The sequence below is a fragment of the Anolis sagrei genome, chromosome 6, assembly GCF_037176765.1.
Source record: "Anolis sagrei isolate rAnoSag1 chromosome 6, rAnoSag1.mat, whole genome shotgun sequence".
NCBI lineage: Eukaryota > Metazoa > Chordata > Lepidosauria > Squamata > Dactyloidae > Anolis > Anolis sagrei.
Window position 1 is genome coordinate 129,905,953 of NC_090026.1, and position 26,299 is coordinate 129,932,251.

General features: G+C 45.2%; 1 protein-coding gene across 1 annotated transcript in view; it reads left to right on the plus strand.

Annotated features, from left to right (window-relative positions):
- Positions 1 to 26,299, plus strand: part of NBEAL2 (neurobeachin like 2) — a 248,250-nt gene that overhangs the window by 171,705 nt on the left and 50,246 nt on the right. The window contains exons 16-29 of the mRNA XM_060782698.2: positions 871 to 1,198; positions 2,281 to 2,363; positions 3,133 to 3,225; positions 4,022 to 4,196; positions 7,083 to 7,216; positions 8,865 to 9,024; positions 9,976 to 10,078; positions 11,912 to 12,065; positions 14,556 to 14,714; positions 15,928 to 16,087; positions 16,956 to 17,041; positions 17,388 to 18,107; positions 20,820 to 20,998; positions 22,124 to 22,283. Of these exons, the coding sequence (XP_060638681.2) occupies positions 871 to 1,198; positions 2,281 to 2,363; positions 3,133 to 3,225; positions 4,022 to 4,196; positions 7,083 to 7,216; positions 8,865 to 9,024; positions 9,976 to 10,078; positions 11,912 to 12,065; positions 14,556 to 14,714; positions 15,928 to 16,087; positions 16,956 to 17,041; positions 17,388 to 18,107; positions 20,820 to 20,998; positions 22,124 to 22,283 (2,694 nt within the window). The remainder of the gene's footprint in view (positions 1 to 870; positions 1,199 to 2,280; positions 2,364 to 3,132; positions 3,226 to 4,021; positions 4,197 to 7,082; positions 7,217 to 8,864; positions 9,025 to 9,975; positions 10,079 to 11,911; positions 12,066 to 14,555; positions 14,715 to 15,927; positions 16,088 to 16,955; positions 17,042 to 17,387; positions 18,108 to 20,819; positions 20,999 to 22,123; positions 22,284 to 26,299) is intronic.

Sequence of the window (26,299 nt, forward strand, 5' to 3'; positions counted from 1 at the left end):
TTGCACAACCACCATGTCAGACTACATAGAGAAGCCACTGAAATCCACAAGCATGTGGACAATTTCAACAGAACGGAAGAAACTGTGAGAATGAACAATATCTGGGTACCAGTACTAAAAATATACCAGAATCAAGGCAGTAAATAAGTGGAAAAAAATATTGTTGTTGTTTTTGTTGTTGTTGTTGCTGTTGTTGTAAATAAAGAATACCACTCAGCAACATGGGTTCACCAGACAGAAAACAATCATGTACCAATTAACACCCCTCCAAGCAAAGGATGCCTTTAGGCAGCAACAAACAGACTTTGCAGCTGCAAGGCTATTCAGTGCTAGTCAACCTGGCTAATTACAACAGCCACACATTTCCAACAGACAAGGATTCTTTCTCTCACCCTTGACATTCCACAGGTATATATATACACTCGACTTGCCTCATTTCCAACAGAATCTCTGAAGATGCCATTAGCCACAGATGCAGGCGAAATGTCAGGAGAGAATGCTGCTGGAACATGGCCCAAAAAATTCACAACAATCCTGTTATTCTGACCATGAAAGCCTTCAACAACACCTTGATACAATTCTTGTCATGGCTGTCACATGGTCATGACTCAGTTGTCCCTCTAGATTCACATCTCCACTTACTTAACTCTTCAGTGCAATGTGCTGGGACCACATGTCCATTCAAACTGTATTTTTCACACACTGGAGTTACAGACAATGCATTTCTATATAACACAATACAATGCATATTAATAGCAGAGTGGGTCCATCCTCTAGTGCAGCAGAGAGGCAGGTAAATACAGAAATATGTAAGTTGAGATTCCCTTTTATGAGTGCACCCACCCCTCTTTTGTGTGTCTTCCCTCCTAGTCTTTCACGTCTTGCTGCATCGGTTCCGCCGGGCACCGGACCACCACCACGTCCACAGTCTTCCCCTCGCCGTCCCACTCGCCGGAGCTGGGCTTCCCCTCCCACCCGTCGCTGAGCCGCTCGCAGTCCTTTCCGGCCTCCATGGCGCCCCACTCCTGGGCCCCCCTCCCTCCCCAGCCCCCAAAAGAGGGCCTGGTCTCTACGATGGTCGCTGGGAGCCAGGACACGGAGTGGGGGGTGCCCACCTCCCTGGAGGGGCACTTGGGGCCCGTCTCCATCTTCTGTGAGGCGCTTCCGCCAGCACAAGTCAAGGCCCTGTACGCCTCAGGTACATGTCCAGGGTCTTACGGGAAAGAGGAACCAAAACACGAACACAAAACATAGCGAACACAAGGCGTATTGGAAATTTGAAGTCTTTAGTACTGAAATGCCATGGCGATTGGAATGAGTGGAATGCCAATAGCAACCAAATACAGCTCAGCATTCATTTCTTCTACTGCTGAGATGAGATGACAGCTGCTTTGTGATTGGGTGGTATTTCTTATTCTGCTGAGGTAAAAGGAAAGCTGTGCAGTGATTGGTTGCTAGAGCTCAGTTTTCATTTCTTATACTGTTGAGATGAGATGATAGCTGCTTTGTGATTGGTTGGTATTTCGTATACTGCTGATGTAAAAGGAAAGCTGCTTAGGAATAGGTTGTTATTTCTTTTACTGCTGAGGTAAAAAGAAAGCTGCACAGTGATTGGTTGCTAGAGCTCAGCTTTCATTTCTTATACTGCTGAGATGAGATGACAGCTGCTTTTTGATTGGGTGGTATTTCTTATACTGCTGAGGTAAAAGGAAGGCTGTGCAGTGATTGGCTGTTAGAGCTCAGCTTTTATTTCTTGTACTACTGAGATGAGATGACAGCTGCTTTGTGATTGGGTGGTATTTCTTACACTGCTGAGGCAAAAGGAAAGCTGCTCAGGGATAGGTTGTTATTTCTTTTACTGCTGAGGTAAAAGGAAAGCTGCACGGCTATGTTGAAATGTCAAGTCTATAGATTGACTACTTTTGATGTTTTGCGAGCACAAACATACACACACTGAGATTTTATATATAAAGATGTGTTTTCACAGACAGGGAATGCAGCAATGTCAATTCAATTCAAGCAACATAGAGCCAACGGAATCTCGCTTTACTCTTTTTTGTGTAAACTGAGCACAATAATACCAGTCCTTGTATTTTAATCACTGTTTGCGACCCTTTTTTCTCTCTTTTTTTCCCCTTCCTTCCTTCCTTCCTTCCTTCCTTCCTTCCTTCCTTCCTTCTTTCCCTCCCTCCCTCCCTCCCTCCCTCCCTCCCTCCCTCCCTCCCTCCCTCTTTCTTTCTTTCTTTCTTTCTTTCTTTCTTTCTTTCTTTCTTTCTACAGGACCAAATGTGACATCACCTTTTCAGCCAGAAGGGGAGTTTCCAGAACTCAGTAGCAAACTACTTCTGTATTACACGCCACAGGTACTACGGACACGCTATGTGCTGTGAACAAGGCAATGGGTGCATCTGCACTGTGGAATGAATGTGGTTCGAAACCACTTGAACTGCCATGGCTCAATGCTGTGGAACCCTGGGATTTTGGTGGGCCACCAGCACTCGGGCAAAGAAGGCTAAAACAATGGCCAAACTACAACTCCCAGGATTCCATAGCACTGTGCAGTGGCAGTTCAAGTTGTGTCAAACAGCATTATTATTATTATTATTATTATTATTATTATTATTATTATATGATACATAACAAGATGAGTCCACAGCAAACAAGATCACTATGCCGGCTGTTGTATTGGATCACACGTCGGACCCTTCCCAAGTGTCTAGGACTGTGTGATGTATTGGCAAATAATGTGTGCAGATCTGAGTCGGGTGGTTTTTTGCAGCTGGCAGGTGGTAGTTTTGTCAGAACCGATGGTTTCTTGTGTGCAAACTACAACTCCCAGGATTCCTTAGCATTGAGTCATGTAGTGAAAGTAACATTGAACTATGTTCACTCTCCAGTGTAGATGCACCCAAGCAGGGTTGGCAGGCGTCCCGGATTTTTAGGGACAGTCCCAGATGTGAATAAAATGCCCTGCGTCCTTTAACATTCATTCTTGGGGGTGTCAATTATCCCGTATTTCCACCGTACCCCACTATGTATAGAGTGCTTTCGCTGGTTGATGGCAAGACTTCAGAGTTGGTAGCCAAAGGTCCTTCCAGTCTTAATTTCTCCTTCTCTTTTGTGGTTTCCTAGGCCTGCAAAAGCAACATCTGTCTGGATCTTTCTCCGAACCATTTCTATGATGGGAGGCTGACTGGGCACAAAGTGGTGAACTGGGACGTCAAGGTATGGCTGTTGTGTTGCACTCTGGCCTGGAATCTCCACTGTGCCACACAGGAATCCAGGATTACCAACTAAACAGTTTATTGAAAAAGCAAATATAAAAAAGGCAAAAAGGAGTATCAAAAGCTATGTCCAAAAAAGCAATAGAAGGAAATGCTATTAAAAGGCAATCATCCATACATAAGAGTTTTGTTCTAAAGTGACAAGGTACATGGAAAAATCAGGAATCAAAGCATAAGCATAAAACCAAAACAAGAGACACAGGGTCTTCTTTCAAACCATGAATCCATGAACATGGGCACAAAACTTCCTCAAAGAGCCACAACATAGACTTGAATGTGGAACAGGACCAAGGTGTACACCGGAACACAGTGTTGCCTGCTCTGACTTCTTGAGTAAACAATACCTTTAACTTAGACCACAAAGACATGAAGTCATGCCTTTGGCATCTGCTTTGTTGTTTCGAGGATTTCTCACTCTGTTGTTTTTCATGAATTATCTGTGACCTCCGTAATCCGGCTTCCTTCCCCCTCCTCCCACTAGTCATGGTGGTGTCTAATGGTGAGGAAGGCAGGAGTTGTAGTGCAACATCTGGAGGGTCACATGGATTCAGCTCTCAGACGTTGAGTTTGAGACACGTGGTCTAGCCCATGAAACTCACAAAAACAATAGCTGAACAGATCTGGGACTCACAGACTTGTCAACATGAGAAAGGCAAGATATAGGAGGAATTCCTTTTCGCTGCAGTGTGTAGGATGCCGCTCTCGGTAATGATTGACCAAAGCTTTCTTTCTTGCAGGACGTGGTGAACTGTGTGGGTGGGATGGGAGTCCTTCTCCCACTTCTGGACCAGGTGGCCTCCCAGAAGAAGGAGGCCGAAGACCCCCAAGAGACGCACAACCTGGTGGGGCCGGAGCTGACCTCTTCCCACAACAGCGCCCAGGGCATGCTCATCCCGCTGGGGAAGTCGTCAGGTGTGCATGGCGCAGGGCTTCATAACGCAAGGGTGGAGCCTGACTATCACTAGCGGGGGTGGGGGTGGGTGGGATATAAGCAATAAGTAAATTAGATTATATACACTCCGCTCTTCCCATTTCCAGATTTGATTAATATGGTCTCTCTAGTTGTCATCTTCCACCAGATATTGCTAGAGAGAACACTTCCGTCTGAACATGAGGAAGAACTTCCTGACTGTGAGAGCCGTTCAGCAGTGGAACTCTCTGCCCCGGAGTGTGGTGGAGGCTCCTTCTTTGGAAGCTTTTAAACAGAGGCTGGATGGCCATCTGTCAGGGGTGATTTAAATGCAATATTCCTGCTTCTTGGCAGAATGGGGTTGGACTGGATGGCTCATGAGGTCTCTTCCAACTCTTTGATTCTATGATTCTGTAGACCATTGGTTCTCAACCTGGGGTCCCCAGATGTTTTTGGCCTACAACTCCCAGAAATCCCAGCCAGTTTACCAGCTGTTAGGATTTCTGGGAGTTGAAGGCCAAAAACATCTGGGGATCCCAGGTTGAGAACCACTGCTGTAGACGTTCTGTAGGTCCTCCATATACCAACTTCTCTTGGGTGTTGACCACAGAGATTCCTAGAGAAGTGGACATTGACCACAGAGATACCTAGAGCGGAGTTCTCTCAGGTTAAAAAAAAAGTATTTGTCTTGTCAAAGGATTTTGTGGCCAGAATCACTGGATTGTTGTGAGTTTTCCAGGCTGCATGGTTTCCTCACAACTCCAGGTATTCTTGGATCTGGCACAGTCTGGCTTTAGACCGGGACATGGAACCAAGACAGCCTTGGTCACCTTAGTGGATTATCTACGCCGGGAACTAGACAGGGGGAGTGTGTCCCCGTTGGTTCTGCTGGACCTCTCATCGGCCTTTGATACCGTTGACCACGATATCCTTCTGGGACAACTTGCCGGAATGGGCCTGGGATGCACTGTTCTACAGTGGCTCCGGTCCTTTCTGGAAAGTCGCACCCAGAAGTTGTTTCTGGGGGACTCCTGTTCAACCCCACAGCCATTGTCTTGTGGGGTTCCTCAGGGTTCAATATTGTCTCCCGTGTTATTTAACACCTACATGAAACCACTGGGGGAGATCATCCGGAGTTTTGGGGTCCGATGTCACCTGTACGCAGATGACGTCCAACTCTATCACTCCTTCCCACCTGCTACTAAGGAGGCTGTCCAGGTCCTGAACCGATGCTTGGCCACTGTGACGATCTGGATGAGGGCAAACAAATTGAAACTGAATCCAGACAACACAGAGGTCCTCCTGGTCAGTTGCAAGGCCAAACAGGGCATAGAGTTACAGCTTGTGTTGGATGGGGTTACACTCCCCCTGAAGACGCAGGTTCGCAGCTTGGGAGTGATCCTGGACTCATCGCTGAGCCTGGAACCCCAGGTCTCAGTGGTGACCAGGGGAGCATTTGCACAGTTAAAACTTGTGCGCTAGTTGCACCCATACCTTGGGAAGTTGGACTTGGCCATGGTAGTCCACGCTCTGGTTACATTCCGTATAGACTACTGCAATGCGCTCTACATGGGGTTGCCTTTGAAGACTGTCCGGAAGCTTCAAATGGTCCAATGAATGGCAGCCAGATTGCTAACAAGAGCTGTGCTCAGGGAGCATACAACTCCTCGGTTGCGCCAGCTCCACTGGCTGCCAGTCTGCTACCGGGCACAATTCGAAGTGCTGGGTTTAGCCTATAAAGCCCTAAACGGTTCTGGCCCAACTTACATGTCCGAACACATCTCTGCTTATGAACCCTCCAGGACCTTAATACCGCCTGGGGAGGCCCTGCTCTCATTACCGCCTTTGTCACAAGTACGTTTGGTGGAGACAAGAGACAGAGCCTTCTCGGCGGTGGCCCCTCGGCTGTGGAACACCCTCCCTATAGATATTAGATCGCCTGCCCTCCTTCCCTTTTAACATTCCGGAAAAAAGTCAAACGCTTTTTGAACAAGCGTTTGCAAATGCAGAGTAACCAATATAGGAAAATGGAATGACTAAACAATGAGTCCTGACCACATTTTTAACAAGGAGACACTATGAATTTATATTTTATTGATATGTTTAATTTTTATTATGCTTTTAATTGTATTTATGACATTGAAAGCATTGAATTTTACCCTGCTAACCGCCTTGAGTCGCCTACGGGCTGAGAAAGGCGGTATACAAATACAGTAAATAAACAAACAAACAGACAAATACATAAATGTTCCAGAAGGCAACTTGCTCCTGAGTCAAGTGTGAATGTCATTGTCTATTGCAACATTCGCACTTCTCTGAAGCAGACAAGAATTCTTTCTCCCACCCTGGACATTATTCTACAAATATATTAACCCCACTTGCCTAGTTTCCAACAGACCTCACAACCTCTGAGGATGCCTGCTATAGATGTGGGCGAAACGTCAGGAGAGAATGCTTCTGGTACATGGCCAGGCAGCCCAGAAAACTCACAGCAACCCAAAAAGGTGTCCTACTCTGCAAGTATATCTCAGCTAACAAAGCCTCTGACAAAGAAATTCCTTTCAACCACGTTTATTTACATCCTCCCAACCCTACTTCCTGCTTCTTGTTCTTTCCTGACTTCTAAAGGGACTCAATAGAGAGACTGGCATCCTTGATGTCAATGGGGCAGTGAAACCAATGTGAGTTTTAGACCAGATCGTAAAGGAACCATCAGCATCTTGGATACCTCCTTTAAAGTTTGGACGCAAAGAGTGGAGCACATTTTCTCTCCCCTTTTGCTGTCACTTCCACTGTGCTCCACTGGTAGCAAGTCCATTTCTCATGAATCCGTGGTTGTCCTATCTGTCTGTCTACCTACCTACTACCTATCTATCTCTCACCCACAGAGAGCAGGCTGGAGAGGAACGGCGTAGCTGCCTTCCTGCTGTTGGTGAAGAACTTCATCCGTGGCCATGCGGTCAACCAGGAGAGCCTGGTTCAGTGCCACGGACCGGCCATCATTGGAGCCCTGCTGCAGAAGGTAGGCGTCTCCATGTAGCTCGTCCCTTCCAGTGTGTTTTTCAGTATTTTTATGAGTGATGGTCACTTGTTGGTCCATTAGGTGTCTTCTGGCCAAATTTCGTTTCATTTCGCCCAGTGGTTTGTGAGTTATGTTAATCCCACAAAGAAACATTAAATTTTTATTTATATAGACTAGCTGTACCTGCTATGCGTTGCTGTGGACAACCTTCCCTCTCTCTTTCTCTCCTTTTCTTTCTCTCTTTCCCTCCTTCCCTCACTCTTTCCTTCCTTCCCCCCTTTTCTTTCCCTTCTCCTTTCCCTTCTCCTTTCTCTCCTTTCTTCCTTTTCTACCTCCTTCCTTCCTTCCTTCCCTCACTCTTTCTCTCCTTCTTTCCTTCCTTCCCTCCTTTTCTTTCCCTTCCTTTCCCTTCTCCTTTCTCTCCTTCCTTCCTTCCTTCCTTCCTTCCCACACTCTTTCTCTCCTTTCCTTCCTTCCCTCCCCCTTTTCTTTCCCTTCCTCTTTCCCTTCTCCTTTCTCTCCTTTCTTCCTTCTCTACCTCCTTCCTTCCTTCCTTTCTTTACTCGTTGGTTCCATCCTTCCTTCTCTCTTGCCTTCCTTCCTTCCTTCCCTCACTCTTTCTCTCCTTCTTTCCCTCCCTCTTTCCTTCCTTCCCCCGTTTCTTTCCCTTCTTCTTTCCCTTCTCCTTTCCCTACTTTCTTCCTTCTCTACCTCTTTCCTTCCTTCATTCTTCTGCTCTTTGGTTCAATCCTTCCTTCTCTCTTTCCTTCTTTCCTTCCCTCATGCTTTCTCTCCTTCTTTCCTTCTCTCCTTCCTTCCCTCTCTCTTTCCTTCCTTCCTTCTCTTGTTTTCTTTCTTTCTTTCCTTCCTTCCTTCCTTCTCTACCCCTTTCTTTCCTTGCTTCCCTGCTTTTTTTCCTTCATTCCCTCCTTCCTTCCCTCCTTTCTTCTTTCCCTCTTTCTCTCTCTCCTTCTCTCCTTCCTTCCCCCTTTCCCTCCTTCATTCCTTCCTCATAGGCTGGAAAAGAGTTGGGCTCAGGCACTGCTTGAGAGAGGTGCATTCCTTTGATCCATGTTTCCAGTTCTTGAGTTTTACTAAAGAAGCTTTTGCCTTTGTTTTTCATGAACTTTGATGGACTAATTTCTTGGAATATTTGTTCTGGATTATCTTTCTACCTAATTGGATATACCTATTCTTTTAAAGTGTTTCTTACTACTCCTGCTTTTTAAATATCTTCAATAAACGGATTGCATTTCTACCCAGCTGTGTGGTGTTTGAAGTCAGAGGGCTTTAGTCTGGAGTGCAACATGGGGTCCAATTGAGTCTCTTTCCTTCTCTGGAGGTTTTTAAGCAGAGGCTGGATGACTATCTATCAGAAGGGCTTGAATTGTGTCTTCCTGCCTGGCAGAAGTAGGTTGGACTGGATGGCCATAGGGGGTCTCTTCAAAGTCTAGGATTCTATGAGATGAAGATCCACCTCACAGTGATGAAGATACTCACAAGGCTTTTGGATGTAGGTTAAGAAGGACCAATGTACTCAGAAAAGCCAAGGCCTCCATAGGTTTGCAGATGTGTTTGGATAGACCTATCCCTTCCCACTCTAGGATTGCACCAAAAATGACTGTTTTTCTCCCCTGTTGCATCACAGGTCTCCAGCCAAGCCATGGACATGAACGTCTTGATGGCCTCTCAGGTCCTGATGGAGCAAGTGGCCTTGGAAGGAAACAGCCTTCTGCAGCACCTCCTGTACCAATACCTGCTCTTCGACTTCCGCATCTGGAGCAACTGCGACTTCGCCGTCCGACTGGGTACGGATCAGGTTCCCTTTGTAGTGGAGGGAAATGCCACGGAAGTTCAGTCTTTTGTGGTCTAGAATCCTTCTGATGTGGAGGAATGCATCTCCCATCACTCTCATGCTGACATTGGTAGGCATGGGGTGATGGAATTGGAAACCTCCTCAGATGGTGTTTGTTTCCTTGAGTCTGTTGTGGGGTACGTTTACTCCGTTTACATTATACAAAGCTTGCTGTTGGAAAATCACACAAAATTGTTTTTAAATTAGCTTTCTGTGAGTTTTTTTTGGTTGTCTGACCATGTTCCAGCAGTATTCTCTCCTGACATTTCACCTACATCTGTAGCTGTTGGCATCTTCAGAGGTGAAACAAGTGGAGTGTATATTATACCTTTGGAATAATGTCCAGGGTGAAGGGGGGGGGGAGAGAAAGAACCCTTGTCTATTAAAGCAAGTGTGCATATTGCAATTAGTAAGCTTGAATTAGCATTGAGTAGCCATGAAGTTTGCAAACTCAATCAGTGAGGGTATCTGCATAGAAGTGGCCTGGCTGTTGTTGCCTGGAGGCATCCCTTGTTTGGGAGGTGTTAACTGGTCCTTGATTGCTTGTTCTCTGGAATTTTTAATAATATAATAATAATAATAATAATAATAATTATTATTATTATTAACTTTATTTATACCCCGCAAAATCTCCCGAAGGACTCAATGCGGCTTACAAAGGCCAAGGCCGCAACAAACAACAACATACAAATATAACAGTAAAACTCATAAGCAAATAAAAAATAAATATCAAGCAAAGACAATAAAACACTAATAATATGTAGGCTGCCCCATGCCAGATAATGTTTTGAATATCGTTCTGCAGAAGGCTTCGGATTGTTATCATCTTCCATCAGAGATTAGGCTGCTACTTGCTCCAATTCATCAGGCATTCCTTGCTCACCTTGCCTCTCGTCTTTCCCAGGCCACATCCAGTACCTGTCCAACATAATTAAGGACCACAAACAAAGGATCCGCAGGAAATATGGGGTCCAGTACATCCTAGACTCCATCCGGACCTATTATGGGTAAGAATACTTCACGGAGGGAGCAAAAACATAGAAAGTGTCATAAATATTATTGTACCCACAACATAATTAGGATACTTACACAGGGTTCTAGCAGGGCTTCCTGCAAACCCACGTCACACTATGCATAACATGATTTCTGATCCTGGGTGATAAATGTCATTTCCTATTTGGTTCGATCATAAAAACACGGGGAAAGTTTACTAAACTTAAAAACTTTGTTTTTGTGGGAAGGACATCCTGCTATAGCACATTCTCCTCTGTGATGGCATGCCTGAGCCTTTGGGAAAACTATATTGTCTGGCTGTACTCGGGGGCTATCTGATATCTTCTGTTAAGATTAAGATCCTTAGCAGACAGAACTTTGAGGCAAGGTGAAAATATAACCAAATGAGTTTACTGAATCAGGATGAATGAACGGTTAACTCTACCTGGGATTATCATAAAGTAACTTAAAACAATACATTACTGAAGGGGAATTTGCTGGTTGTAGTAATCTTTCTGGAATTTTCTGCGTCTAATGCAAATAGCGATTGATTATAAGTTGTGGCTTACAAACTGTCTTAATCTTCTCTCCTGTGAAGCTTAGGCTGGCCAAAAGCTTCCGTGGTCCTTTGGACTGTTGGTATAAAATACTGCTTACTTAGGCGATCCCTCGTAGTCTGAGGATGATGGTCCTCCAAGTTTGGTGTCCTGGCAGTGGGTCCATAGGTGACTGTGGCGCCCTATTCTTGATCTGCATCTCCTCCTGCAGTGAGGGCATTGGTTTCTAGGTGGAAGACGGTCCCGGTTGCGGTTGGCTTGACGCGCCTTCCTCATGGCATGTTTCTCTCTTTCACCCTCCATTCGTTCCTCTTCAAATTCTGCAGCACTGCTGGTCACAGCTGACCTCCAGCTGGAGTGCTCAAGGACCAGGGCTTTCCAGGTCTCAGTGTCTATGCCAGAGTTTTTGATGTTGGCTTTGAGCCCATCTTTAAATCTCTTTTCCTGTCCACCAACATTCCGTTTTCCATTATTGAGTTCGGAGTAGAGCAGCTGCTTTGGGAGACGGTGGTTGGGCATCCGGACAATGTGGCCGGTCCAGCGGAGTTGATGGCGGAGGACCATCACTTCAATGCTGGTGGTCTTTGCTTCTTCCAGCACGCTGATGTTTGTCCGCCTGTCTTCCAAAGAGATTTGTAGGATTTTTCAGAGGCAACACGGATCGAATCGTTCTAGGAGTTGCATGTGACGTCTGTAGACAGTCCACATCTCACAGGCTTATAGCAGGGTTGGGAGGACAATAGCTTTATAAACAAGCACCTTGGTATCCCTACGGATGTCCCGGTCCTCAAACAGTCTCTGCTTCATTCGGAAAAATGCTGCACTCGCAGAGCTCGGGCGGTGTTGCATTTCAGTGTCGATGTTGACTTTGGTGGAGAGGTGGCTGCCAAGGTACTGCTAAATACTGTAGCAGAAGGTGCTAAGAATGCCTTTTTTGGATTGCTAGGCCTAGGATTCCAGACGATATCCCAGCCTCTAAAAGACTATAGCTCTACTGTAGAAAGAAGGATGAGTCCAGCAAAGAACTCGGTGCAGGAAAAAAGAATAGATCAACTAAGACTGGCCTCTGAGCGATGTTTTTAAGTTCCACCCAAAAGCTAATACAAAGGAAGTTATCAACACTAATGGGAAGGCCTATAAATGGGAACTGAAGCAAAAGAGAGGAGAAGGCAGAGCCAAGACTTCAAATCCTCCCTTCTTTGTTTGCATGAATTCAGACAATAGCAGCGCAATGGCTTTGCCCAGCCAGGTGTTTCAACTCCATAATCTTCTTTTCTATGTCTCCCTTAGGATGTGTAAAGAGAAACCTGTTGCCACCGACGACATCCGGACGGTGCAGACGTCCCTCTTCAGCCTGGTGAAGGACTTCCTCTGCAGGAACTTCTCCGCCGAGGAGATGCAGAGCACCTTCAACTACTTGGCCGCCGTGAATGAGGAGCATCAGGTATGGCAGGCGACGAGGAAGAGGAAGCAGCTAGGAGTAGGAAGAGGAAGCACCTAGGAGCACCTCAAGGGTCTGGAGAACAAGCCCTATGAGGAGCGGCTTAAAGAGCTCGGCATGTTTAGCTTGAAGAAGGGAAGGCTGAGAGGAGACATGATAGCCATGTATAAATATGTAAGGGGAAGTCATAGGGAGGAGGAAGCAAGCTTGTTTTCTGCTGCCCTGGAGACTAGGATGCAGAACAATGGCTTCAAACTACAAGAGAGGAGATTCCATTTGAACATGAGGAAGAACTTCCTGACTGTGAGAGCTGTTCAGCAGTGGAACTCTCTGCCACAGAGTGTGGTGGAGGCTCCTTCTTTGGAGGTTTTTATGCAGAGGCTGGATGGCCATCTGTCAGGGGTGATTTGAATGCAATATTCCTGCTTCTTGGCAGAATGGGGTTGGACTAGATGGCCCACCAGGTCTCTTCCAACTGTAGGATTCTATGAGTAACAAAACAAAGATCAAATTGCAGAAAGAAATTATAAGAAGATATGGAAGAAAGTTGTAAAAAATATAAAAAGGTGGGTAAGTCAGAACCTGAGCATTTTAGGTGAAATATAAGCAACACTAGCAACAGAACCTCTGAGGATGCTTGCCATAGATGCAGGCAAAATGTCAGGAAAGAATGCTACTGGGACATGGCCATACAGCCTGAAAAACACACAGCAGCCCAGTGATTCCAGCCATGAAAACCTTTGAGAACACGTTCTGTTCCTGGTGTGAGAGTGTTATTTCCTGTTTAATCGTCTGTTTTTGTGCCACAAACTAGGTTGAATCCCCCCTTTCTATCCCTGTGAGAATTGGATTTTGCAATTTGCCATTAAAATCCACAGACAATTTCAACAGATAGGAAGAAACCATGAAAAAGATTTTAAAAATCTGGTATCAGTATTTTAAAATTGTATTTATTTATTTATTTATTTAAAACTTTTCTGTCCCGATCTTCTCCACCTCCGTAGAGGGACTCAGACCGGCTCACATCAAGGATTCAATGCAATAATGTAATCTAAAGCATCATATGACAACAACAACAAAATTAAAATACAAATAGCATAAAAACTCTAAAATCATAACAATAAATAAAAAAACAAAACTCAAATACAGGAGAACTCCAGACAAGAAACAATCAGGAACACCTAATCACCTCTCAACATAGGAATTTCCCAGGCAGTAAGAAGCCAGACCTTGTGTAAAGATTTCACCAATGTGTAACAAAGATGCCACCAGTTTGTGAAGAAGCCACCAGTTTGTAACGGTTTTGTAAAGACGCCACCACTTTGTAAGGGTTTATTAAATAGATAACGTAGCTAATAGCTAGTAATATTGAATTGGTCTTTCTTCAATATGTAGCATGACTTAACTTGGAAAAGATTTGTAACAGAGACCGGGCTTTAAAAGAAACGGTAACAAGTTTATTGAAATGTAGCAGAAACTTGATGGTTTCAATATTTCTTGACTCTTAGAGGCACATATCTTCAGAGGATACATTTATAACATTCTTTAAAACAACTCTGGAAAGGACTCTTCCTTCTACTAAACAGGTTTCAAACTTATTTTTCTTCAAACTATGCTTTTTTCCTTAATAGATTACTTTAGATACAAGCTTATTTTTTCTTTGTGATATTTCTGTTGCAATAAAGATTCTCACTGGCTTTCTCTCACCCCTTTCTACTCATATACTAACTACTAATATAAATAAGTCGACTTATCTAAACTACCTAGGCTAAAAGCCAAAATCTTCCTGATTCTCACTACAGTAGAAATAGCCTTACCCTGTAGTTTTAAAACTACAGATTACCTTCCTGGTTCTCACTACTACAGAAGCAGCCACTCCTGTAGTTCGCTGACTACAGACTGATGGTTTTAAAATGGCTGCCCTGCCAAGTGGCAGTTGGCTCCGCCCCTATTTCCATAGCAACCCAGCTCAAAGTGAGCTGAGCTGGCTACCATCCCCCCTCAGTTATGCAAATTTAAATACTTACCCTTTCAAACGCCTATCTATAACTATACATAACAGTAGATTAAAATTTACACTTCACTACACCTTGAAACTGCTAGGCCATTAAATGCTAATCAAGGTGGCCAGTTGCAACATTCACATCTACCTCCAACAGACAAGAGTTCTTTCTCTCACCCTGGATATTCTACAGATATATAAACCCCATTTTCCTAGTTTCCAACAGATCTCACAATCTCTGAGGGTGCCTGCTATAGATGCAGGTGAAACGTCAGGAGAGAATGCTTCTGGAACTTAGGTTGAATTGGTTGAGACTCAATGATGAGATATTAATTGAAAAACTAAAGCAAAATGTGCTATTGCAGGGCGAAAAGAAAGTTTTGGCAGTTTAATAAACTTTCCCCATGTTTTTTGTGGTAGAACCAATTAGGAAATGGCATTTGAAACAAAAGTGGTGTTATAGAGTGTGGCTCTCCCGGTGTGTCTTGCAGGTGTGTGGGATGCTGGAGGTCATCCACAGCCTGCAGAAGAACTCCCCGTCCCAGGAACAGATCTACGCTTTCCTCTTTGAGCCGGGAAACGTGGAGATCCTGTTCTCGCTGCTCGTCCAGCGGAAGTTCTCCGACGAAGTGCGGGAGAGGATTTTCAAGGTGAGGTTCATCGTAGTTTGCCTTTGGGGTTATGACTCGTCCCTGCTAGACACGGAGGAAGGGTCACGGCGCATGGGGTCATCCATTCCGATTGTCGTGGAGGCAAAATACCATCACCCTCTTCTGAGCAGATACCGTTCCAAAGACCTGGAAGCCATGAATCTCTATGAGGAGCTGAGAAAGCTGGGTTGGTTTAGCCTGAAATAGAATAGAACAGAATAGCTCAGGCATGGGCAAACTTCAGCCCTCCAGGTGTTTTGGACTTCAACTCCCACAATTCCTAACAGCCAATACATCCCACAGTCCTAGGCATTTGGGAAGTGTCCAATGTGTGATCCAATACAAAATCCAGCAGAGTGATCTTGTTTTCCTCTTCGTGGAGTCTGTGAAAGACGCACATAATGGGTTTACTTTCTGCGCATGCGAAGCTGTTCGGAACCTTCTAGAATCTTGTATTAGAAACATTTTGGCGGACGCCCCGCCCACTCTCCCCAATACTATAAATGCCCCAGGCGGGAGCCTCGGCTCAGTTCCTTCTTCCGCCGCATCAACAGCCGTGGGAACCTCTCTAGTCTTCGAGACACTCTATTCTTTTTTTTGTGGACTGACCACGTTTTGGCCCAGACCACTTACTGACTAAGCTGCCTTCTCTGTCACATGACCAGATTACGGACTCGCGACTATTCTCAGGCCAGTTCGCTCTCAATATGAGAACTACCTCTTTTTAAAAGAAATACACCTCTTGTGGCGGAATGTGCCTGATACCGACGGGCATTCCATGTGTTTGCTCTGTCTGGGGGAGTTTCACCGTCCCCAATCCTGCCAAGTTCGCCTCGGTTTCACCCCGAGAGCGCGCAAGGACAGGGAGTCCAGGCTGAAGGTTCTGTTCTATGAGCTAGCTTTGGCTCCAGCCACCCGAGCGGAGAAGCCCAGCCCCTGAGCCGCTCCCCACTCCACTAATGGAACCTATGGAAGATCCAGCCCCCTCTCAATCGCCCCATACTATTCAGGAGGCGAGCTGCGACTCCCAGCTGGAGCCTGCAAAAAAGGCAAAGCCATACAAACAAGGGAAATCGTCTAAACCTCATCTTGTATTTCAAATAATAATAATAATTTTATTTTCATATCCTGCTGTGGCATTAATTGCATACTATTGGGGCTAGACACTCTCAAAGGCGTGTCCAAACATCTTTGTTGTCTTTGCTCCACCCAGATCCTGTACAAGCTGCTGAAGTACGAAAAGGCCAACGAACGGAGCAAATACCGGCTGAGGCTGAAGGACATTGGCTACCAAGGCCTGCTCTCCTCCCTGAATGACATTCCCGTCTCTATGCTCCTCTTCCGGTGTCTCCTGGAGCAGGTCCTTGCATCAGGTAAGTTAAAAATTGTATTTGTAAGATCTGGCATGGGCCAACTTGGGCCCTCCAAGTGTTTTGAACTCCAACTCCCACAATTCCTAAGTCCAAAGCTCCTGGAGGGCCAAACTTTGCCCATGCCAACAAGATGCAAAACTTGTTGCACTAGAGCCCTGAAACATCACAAAGCACACTTTGTCCAGGTAATCCCGTAAGTAGAAAGTTTATTTAAAGAAGAGTATATATAAAAATAAGCAAATTCAAAAAAGAGAAACAAAGTTGAAAATGTTATTTCAAAGGTAGCCAGGAGCCCAAAATCCTTTCAAATATAGTCTCCAGAGTCAATCCACAAAAATATCCAGAAACAAGATAGCATGAATCCAAGGCAGACAACCTATGCCACACATGAATTCTAAGAACCTAGGACCCAAGAACCAAGAGCTGCTCACCTGAAGACGACGTTGCTCTCACAAAAGGATTTTGCCAGCAGGAACCACTTTTAAAGGCCTCAATCCCTCCCATGACATCATTTCTCACACACCTGCTTTTCCTCTCCTTATCTCTAAGCCTAAGGGAAAAGTAAGTCTGTCTCTGTTGTTGTACACTCTGCCTCTGAAGTTTCAAGTGCCTTGACCTAGAGTAGCATTTGTTTCCCAGCCTGCATTTCTGGCAGGTTCTCATGAGAACTGATATTGCTTTCTCCAGTTTCATGGGAACTGCTAGAAGATTCCAAAACAACTCTTTCCAGGCCACTACAATCCTCCCCTGGGTCCTCTGAATCTATCCCAGCACACCCCCTCCTCATCTCCTGAGCATTCAAGAATCTGACCAGGTTACAACAAAATTGCTTGTTGTTGGTGTGACTGAGGCTGTTTTTTATCTCCAGATTCCCCAAACTACAAGGACTTGATGGCTGTTGTTTACCTGTCTCACCGGGCCGAGCTGGCTGTCCGGCTAGACATCTGCAGGAAGGTAAGCGCAACAAAAGGCTTACCTTGGCAACCAGGTGCTCCAACCAGGTTAGGGACCACTGCAAAAGTGAAAAACTGCAAATCAAAGAATGCTTTTTTGTACCTTAGATAACACTTCCCTTGCAATTTCTAGGTATTTCAGTGTGAATCTGTGGTCAACATCAATTGGAGGATGGTCATAGCTACCAAACTTCAGTCTCTGTAGATCAGTGTTTCCCAACCTTAGGGTTGGAACCCCTAAGGTCACATCCACAAAGGTGGAGGAATGGCTGTTCTCATGTTTTGTGTTTTAATCTCTGTTCTGTGGATCTTTCATAAAACTACATTTTAATATGTTTGTTTTCAAGCTCTTCCACCTGATTTACGCCCAACACGACATGGTCAAGCACTTGGCCAAACTGGCTGGATGGCAAGACACCCTCACCAAGCTGTACGTCAAGGAGTCCTACGAGTCCCGCCAGCACAGCTTATCCGGCTCGGCCAACGGCAACGGTTGCCTTGACCTCTTGAAGATCGTGGACCATCCAGAGGCGGCGAAGGAGTTGACCGACCCTGCGGCCCCTTCGCATGCTGAGCCGCCCGAAATGGACGTCTTCCTCCCGTTGAGCTATGAGGCTTCAGACCCAGAGTTCTCTGAAGGGTTCTCGGACCACTCCATCTCCCCGCAGAGGAGCAAACCCTTCCCGCCATATGCCTTCAAGCCCTTTGACTCCTTCGACCTGGCCAGCCATTCCTCCTCCTCCAACAACACGGACGGCCCCGGGCAGGGGGAGCCCCGCAGCATGGAAGCGGTGCAGGTGGACCGCGTCTACCACCCTCTCTCCCCGTTCTCCATGTCCCCCTTCGACCTGGGCTTGGACGTTGGCAGCACCAGCTCCGCCGCCACGGTCGAGAGCGGGAGCCAGACCCCTGTGAGCCTGCCGGGGACGCCCTCCCCCTTAGAGAGCTTCAAGCCCTTCCCTGGGACGCGGGCACGGAAGAGCTCCAGCCTCTCCAACGTCTTGGACGAGACCATCTACCAGGAGGCGCTGCCCAGCGATAACGTTTCCAACACAAGCAACCCTCAGGTGAGCTTCCCTTTTCTCTGTCTCCGCTTGGTGCGAGGCATACACTCTATCTCAGGCATGGGCCAACTTCAGCCCTCCCTCCAGATGTTTTGGACTTCAACTCCCACCATTCCTGATAGCTGTAGGCTCGAAGTTGGCCCATACCTGCTCTATCTCCACGTAAGCCAATGGTTTCCAACCTTTACAGATGTTTTGGACTTCAGCTCCCAGAATTCCTGGTTAGGGATTGTTATTGTTATTATGTTTATTTATTTCCACAAGAAGACTCAAAGCAATGTATTTTCGAAGGCTTTCATGGCTGGAATCACTAGGTTCTTGTGGGTTTTTTCGGGCTATATGGCCATGTTCTCGAGGCATTTTCTCCTGACATTTCACCTGCATCTATGGCAAGCATCCTCAGAGGTAGTGAGGTCTGTTGGAACTAGGAAAATGGGTTTGCTAACTTCCTAAATTATTATTATTATGTATTGTTGAAATACACAAGCATGTGGACAATTTCTACAGAAAGGAGGAAACCATGAAAATGAACAAAATCTGGCTGCCAGTATTAAAAAAATCTCTAAAATTACAACAACAGAGAGGAAATAATCAAGGACATCGAATCACCTCTCAACAAAAGTTTGCTCCAGGCACTGTCAGGCCATTATATGCTAATCAAGGTGGTCAGTTGAAACATTCACACCTAGCTCCAGTAGACAAGAGTCCTTTGTCCCACCCTGGATATTCCACAGATATTGAAACCTATTTTCCTAATTCCAACATGGCCATATAGCCCGAAAAAACCCACAAGAACCTAGACTCAAAGCAGTTTACATGAAAAGTATATTGTTACAATTTTAAATCTACAGTTATATAAACATTAGAAAAGGATTCTAGGAGCTGGAGGTGAAAACATCTGGAGGACCAAAGTTTGGGAATGACTGACTTAAAGACCCCTAGGACCTTTTTTTATTTTATTTTATTTTTGCTTTTCCGGAGACTATGGGTGCATCTACACTGTAGAATAAATGCAGTTTGACACGACTTTAACTGCAATGACTCAATGCTATGGAAGAATGGGTTTCTAGTTTGGTGAGGCACCAACACTTTTTGGTGGAGAAGTTGCTTTGGACGACAGCATCCAGAATCCCCAGGATTCTCGTAGCAAGTTATCTCTATTCAGTATCATTTATTTATTGACCACATGATTCTGGAAACTGTAATAATAATAAAAACAACATGTTTTTCCAGAATCTAATACTGAGCTTCACTGACCAGCCTTTTTATGGCAATCAAGGGAAAATGACCCACATTGCCTATGGTGATAATGGCCATGGTACAAGTTGTGGTCTATCTGTGCCATTTTGGCCATTCCTTTCCTTCCCTTACAAGGTATTTGGAGGGAGTATCTTAATTTTTGTAGTTGTGAGGAGTGAGGGAAAGTGCAAATTGTGGTTTGAGTGTAGGATCATGACTCTAGAGACTTTTGATGCCTTGGTTCAAAAACTGATAAACTCTTGATCTCATTGGGAATTATTTTTGTACTTTTTCTGCTTCCTTTTTGACTTCCTTTTTTCCTTTTTTCCTTGTTTATTAATAAACTTTTACTTGGTTCTTGTAGGTTTTTTTCGGGCTATATGGTCATGTTCTAGAGGCATTCTCTCCTGAGGATGGCAAGCATCCTCAGAGGTAGCGAGGTCTGTTGGAACTAGTAAAATGGGTTTATATATCTGTGGAATGACCTGGGTGGGACAAAGGACTCTTGTCTGTTGGAGGTAGATGTGAATGTTTCAACTGATCACCTTGATTAGCATATAATGGCCTGACAGTGCCTGGAGCCATCTTTTGTTGAGAAGTGATTAGATGTCCTTGTTTGTTTCCTCTCTGTTGTTGTGCTGTTCTAATTTTAGAGTTTTTTAATACTGATAGCCAGATTTTGTGCATTTTCATGGTTTCTTCCTTTCTGTTGAAATTTTCCATTCTTGTGGATTTCAATGGCTTCTCTGTGTAGTCTGACATGGTGGTTGTGAGAGTGGTCCAGCATTTCTCTGTTCTCAAATAGTATGCATGTGGACATTTTCAACAGAAAGGAGGAAACCATGAAAATGAACAAAATCTGGCTACCAGTATTAAACAAAAAACCTCTAAAATTAGAACAGCACAACAACAGAGAGGAAACAAACCTCTCAACAACAGATTGCTCCAGGCACTGTCAAGCAATCAAATGCTAATCAAGGTGGTCAGTTGAAACATTCACCCCTACCCCCAACAGACAAGAGTCCTTTGTCCCACCCAGGTCATTCCACAGATATATAAATCCTTTTTCCTAGTTCCATCAGACCTCACTACCTCTGAGGATGCTTGCCATAGATGCAGCGAAAAATGCCTTTAGAACATGGCCATATAGCCCGAAAAAACCTACAACAACCCAGTGATTCCGGCCATGAAAGCCTTCGACAAAACTTTGACTTATTGGATTATCTGAACATTGTGTGGTGTTGGTTGAAAAGGTGTTGCAAATCTACAGTGCAACAGTCCTCCACTCTTGGCCACAAAAAAACCTCATGATAAGCTTGCCTTTTGATTGTCATAAGTCAGAAATGACTTGAAGACATGCAACGACAACAACAGTTGGGAACTTAGGTCATCCAAGATCTCCAAATGGGAGACTCCTACATTCCTATAGCTTCCCGTACTTGTCTCCAGCATGTCTCTGGATCTCTTCCCCCACAGCAAACCCCCGAGGAGGAGCTTTGCAACCTGCTCACCAACATCATCTTCTCCGTCACGTGGCGCGGCGTGGAGGGCTGGGATGACGCTGCGTGGAAGGAGCGAGGACAGGTCTTCTCCGTCCTCACCAAGCTGGGATCCGCCTGCGAACTGGTGCGCCCACCGGACGAGGTCAAACGCAGGTGCGCAGTGGGAAGGCGGTTTTATCTATAGCAAAAACAGAGGAAAATATAACATTATTGCACTATGTAACATGATTTTTGTTCCTGGGTTATCAATGTCATTTCCTAGTTGGTTGTGTCATGAAAATGTGAAAAAAGGTTTATTAAACTGCAGAAACCTTGTTTCACGAGACATCCTGCAGCACATTTTACTCTAGTTTTTCGATGACTTTCTCATCATCAAGTCTCAACCCATTCAGCATCGTTTGTGCCACAAACAACACTTGATTTGAAAGTTGTGTGGCAACTTGCTTGGAGTGTCTCTTTAACCTATCACACCATAATTATGTATTTATTATTATTAGTAGTAGTAGTAGTAGTGGTAGTATTATGATAGGAACCAGTGTGACTTGCAGAAATCCACAAGGCAGGATCTCTTATTTTTTTAATGCCCCCTTTACTTCTTGCATTTTAAAACATCAAAGCTAAAAAGCCAGAAATGGAGAATAATCCCAAATACTGTATATACTTGTGTATAACCCTAGTTTTTCAGCCCTTTTTTGAGGCCGAAAAAGTCCTCCTCGGCTTATACTCAAATCAAGGTCATTTATCATTTTACTCTGTTATTGTTGTTGTTGTTATTATTATTATTATTATTATTATTATTATTACATTTATTATTTTATTCTATTTATTATTATTATTATTATTATTATTACATTTATCATTTTACTTTATTATTGTTGTTATTATTATATTTGTTATTTTACTATCTTTGTTATTATTGGAAGGATATGCAAGCACATTTACATTGAAGAAGGTTAGAATAATGGTTTAATCAGAGTTGGGCAGTCTTACCCTAAAATTACAGTTTTATGTAAATATTCAAAACCATTTAACCTACTGATGCCTCAATTAATGTAATTTAATTTTGAAATTTATCAGTAGCTGCTGCATTTCCCACCCCGGCTTATACTCGAGTCAATATATTTTCTCAGTTTTTGTAGTAAAATTCGGCTTATATTTGGATTGGCTTACACTTGAGTATATACGTTACTTCCCAGATATTCCCTGAAAGCAACATGGTGTTTTTTATGAGACATCAGCTCATATGTTTGCTATCCCCCTCTCTTGTTTCCCTCCCAGCCTTTTGGAGATGATGATGGAGTCGGCGTTGACGGACATCAAAGAGTCCACGGCGGCCATGCTGCCCAGCTTGACCCAGAATGCGCTGAAGCTCCTGCGCCTCCTCCAGGACTTCCTCTTCTCCGAGGGTCACAACAACCAGGCCTTGTGGAGCGAGAAGGTCAGCCGTTTGCTCAGTAGGGATTCCTGTACCGCTGACCATAATCCTTTCTCTTTAATATCAATACGGATAACGTTTCGGTTGCTCTGGTATGACAATTAGGCAAACAAATTCTGGCAAACAAACTAGTCCAATGTGGGCTAGGCAAAATTACGGTGAGGTGGATCTGTAATTGGTTAAATGGACAAACCCAGAGGGTGATTCTCCCCGAGGCTTCCTCTTCATCCTGGAAAGAAGTGACGAGTGGAGTGCCGCAGGGTTCCGTCCTGGGCCCGGTCCTGTTCAACATATTTATTAACGACTTAGATGAAGGGCTAGAAGGCAGGATCATCAAGTTTGCAGGCGGCACCAAATTGGGAGGGATAGCCAATAGTCCAGAGGACAGGAGCAGGATTCAAAACGATCTTGACAGATTAGAGAGATGATTGGCCAAAACTAACAAAGTGAAGTTCAACAGGGACAAATGCAAGAGACTCCACTTTGGCAGGAAAAACGAAATGCAAAGAGACAGAATGTGGGATGCCTGGCTCGAGAGCAGTACGTGTGAAAAAGATCTTGGAGTCCTCGTGGACAACAAGTTAAACATGAGCCAACAATGTTACGTGTCGGCAAAAAAAGCCAATGGGATTTTGGCCTGCATCAAGAGGAGCATAGTGTCTAGATCTAGAGAAGTCATGCTACCCATGCTCTATTCTGCTTTGGTTAGACCACACATGGAATATTGTGTCCAATTCTGGGCACCACAATTCAAGAGAGATATTGACAAGCTGGAATGTGTCCAGAGGAGGGCGACTCAAATGATCAAGGTTCTGGAGAACAAGCCCTATGAGGAGCGGCTTAAGGAGCTGGGCATGTTTAGCCTGAAGAAGAGAAGACTGAGAGGGGACATGATAGCCATGTATAAATATGTGAGAGGAAGCCACAGGGAGGAGGGAGCAAGCTTGTTTTCTGCTTCCATGTAGATTAGGACGTGGAACAATGGCTTCAAACTACAAGAGAGGAGATTCCATCTGAACATGAGGAAGAACTTCCTGACTGTGAGAGCCGTTCAGCAGTGGAACTCTCTGCCCCAGAGTGTGGTGGAGGCTCCTTCTTTGGAAGCTTTTAAACAGAGGCTGGATGGCCATCTGTCAGGGGTGATTTGAATGCAATTTTCCTGCTTCTTGGCAGATTGGGGTTGGACTGGATGGCCCATGAGGTCTCTTCCAACTCTTTGATTCTATGATTCTATGAATAATAAATAAATAAATTTACTGATGTATTGTTGGGCTTGGCCTCATGTAAGCCGCCCCGAATCCCCTTGGGAAGATGGTGGTGGGGTATAAATAAATTCTTATTATTATTATTATTATTATAGCAGGATAGTGTCGAGATCATAGAATCATAAAATCCTAGAGTTGGAAGAGACCAAAGACCATCAAACCCAACCCTGCAGGAAAAGCTCCCCCAACAGATGGCCGTTCAGTCTCTGTTTATAAGCCTCCAAAGAAGGAGTCTCCTCTATACTCTGAGTCAAAGAGTTCCTCTGCTGAACAGCTCTCCTTACAGTCAGGAAGTTCTTCCTCATGTTTCCTCGAATTTGAACCCATTGCTAGTTTCCAAGGCTGCAGAAAACAATCCTGCTCCCTCTTCCTTATGACATCCTTTCACATATTTATTTATTCTTGGCTCTCATGTCTCCTTTCAACCTTCTCTTCTGCAGGATAAACAGGCCCAGCTCTTTACGATGCTCCTCCAAGGGATTCATGCTCTTCAGAGCTTTGACCCTTTGAGTTGCCTTCTTCCTCTGGACTCTTTCCAGCTTAGAGTCAATGTCTCTTTTGGTGCTCAGAATTGGGCTCAGTATTCCAGGTGAAGAGGTCTGGCCAAAGCAGAATAGAGAGACACCAGGACTTCCCTTGATCTAGACCAGTGGTTCTCAAACTTTCTAAAGCCGTGACCCCTAAATAGAGTTCCTCATGTTATGGTGACCCCCAACCATAAAATTATTTTCATTATTTTCATTGCTACTTTAGAACTGTAACTTCACAACTGTTATGAATCATAATGTAAATATCTGATATGCAGGATGTGTTTTTATTGTTACAAATTGAACCTAATTAAAGCATAGTGATTAGTCACAAAAACGATATGTTTGGGGGAGTTTGTTCCATCTGAACATGAGGAAGAACTTCCTGACTGTGAGAGCCGTTCAACAGTGGAACTCTCTGCCCCGGAGTGTGGTGGAGGCTCCTCCTTTAGAAGCTTTTAAACAGAGGCTGGATGGCCATCTGTCAGGGGTGCTTTGAATGCAATATTCCTGCTTCTTGGCAGAATGGGGTTGGACTGGATGGCCCATGAGGTCTCTTCCAACTCTTTGATTCTATGATTCTGTGAGTATGGACAATGGATGATGGGATTTGCAGTACCTTCAACCGATTCAGCTCTGACTTTGACAGACCACTGAGACCCCCCACAAATTACAGAACTGGACCAAACTTGGCACAGAGAACCCACATGACCAACAGAAAATACTGAGGGTCCCCAAACGGAGAGGAGGAGGAGGAAGAGCCCAGAGAAGGGTGAAGGCAATCCTCACTGCTCCTGCTGCTCCACGCTCCTCTCGCCATTTTTCGAGGCTTCCACCAGCGGCGGAGGCCTTGAAGGGGACGAGAAGAGGGTGGTCCCAGGACCTGGCCGCTATTTTGGGAGTCGGAGGAGGCGGGGCCAAAGGAGGCAACCTCGCGACCCCTCTGAAATGGCCAAGTGACCCCTCGGGGGGTTGCGAGAAGAGGTGGCACAGGGCAGCAGAAGAAGAGAGGCTCGCCCTCCTTCTCTTCCAGGGTCTTCCCCCTCCTCCTCTCCGTTTGGAAGTCCCCGAACAGAGAGGAGGACGAAGAAGATGCCAGAGAAGGGTGAAGGCAATCCTCGCTGCTCCTGCTGCTCCAGGCTCCTCTCGCCGTTTTTCGAGGCTTCCACCAGCGGCGGAGGCATTGAAGTGGGCGAAAAGAGTGTGGTCCCAGGGCCTGGCCACTATTTCGGGAGTCGGAGGGGGCGGGGCCAAAGGAGGCAACCTCGCGACCCCTCTGAAATGGCCAGGCGACCCCTCGGGGGGTTGCAACCCCCAGGTTGAGAACCACTGATCTAGACACTCAGCTCCTTTGGATGCAGCCCAAAATCCCATTCGCTTTTTGAGATGCTGCACCATACTCTTGGCTCACGTTCAACTTGTTCTCCATGAAGACTCCAAGATCTTTCTCACATGTCAAGCCAGGCATCCCCCATCCTGTATTTTTACATTTTCTGCCTAAGTGTCGGATCCTACATTTGTCCTTGTTGTAATTCATTTTGCTACTTTGGGCCAATCAGCTCTCATTGTTGAGGTTCTTTTGAATTCAGATCCTGTCATTTGGTGTCATCTGCAAACTTGATAGTCTCACTCTATTCTGCTCTAGTCAGGATCTAGGAGTTTTAGTAGTAAATCATAAGCTGAACATGAGTCAACATCGTGATGTGGCATCTAAAAGGGCCAATGCAATTCTAGGCTGCATCAGTAGCATTGTATCTAGATCAGTGGTTCTCAAGCTGTGGGTCCCAGATGTTTTGACCTACAGCTCCCAGAAATCCCAGCCAGTTTACCAGCTGTTAGGATTTCTGAGAGTTGAAGGCCAAAACATCTGAGAACCACAGCTTGAGAACCACTGTTCTAGATTGAGGGAAGTCGCAATCCCACTTTCTTCTGCTTCGGTCAGACCTCACCTTGAATAATCCTGGGTCCGGTTCCAGAAGCATATGGACAAGCTGGAATGGGATCCTGAGAAGGGCCACCAAAAATGGTCAAAGTTCTGGAAGCCAAGCCGTTGAAGGAGCAGCAGAGGAAGCTGGGGATGTGTAGCTTGGAGAAGAGAAGGCTGAGAGATAAGAACATGAGAGCCATGTTTACATATTGGAAAGCATGTCCCATTGAGGAGGAAGGAGGCATGCTTTTTGCCACTCCAGAGACTAGGACATAATGAGGCAGTGATGCTGCAAATGGT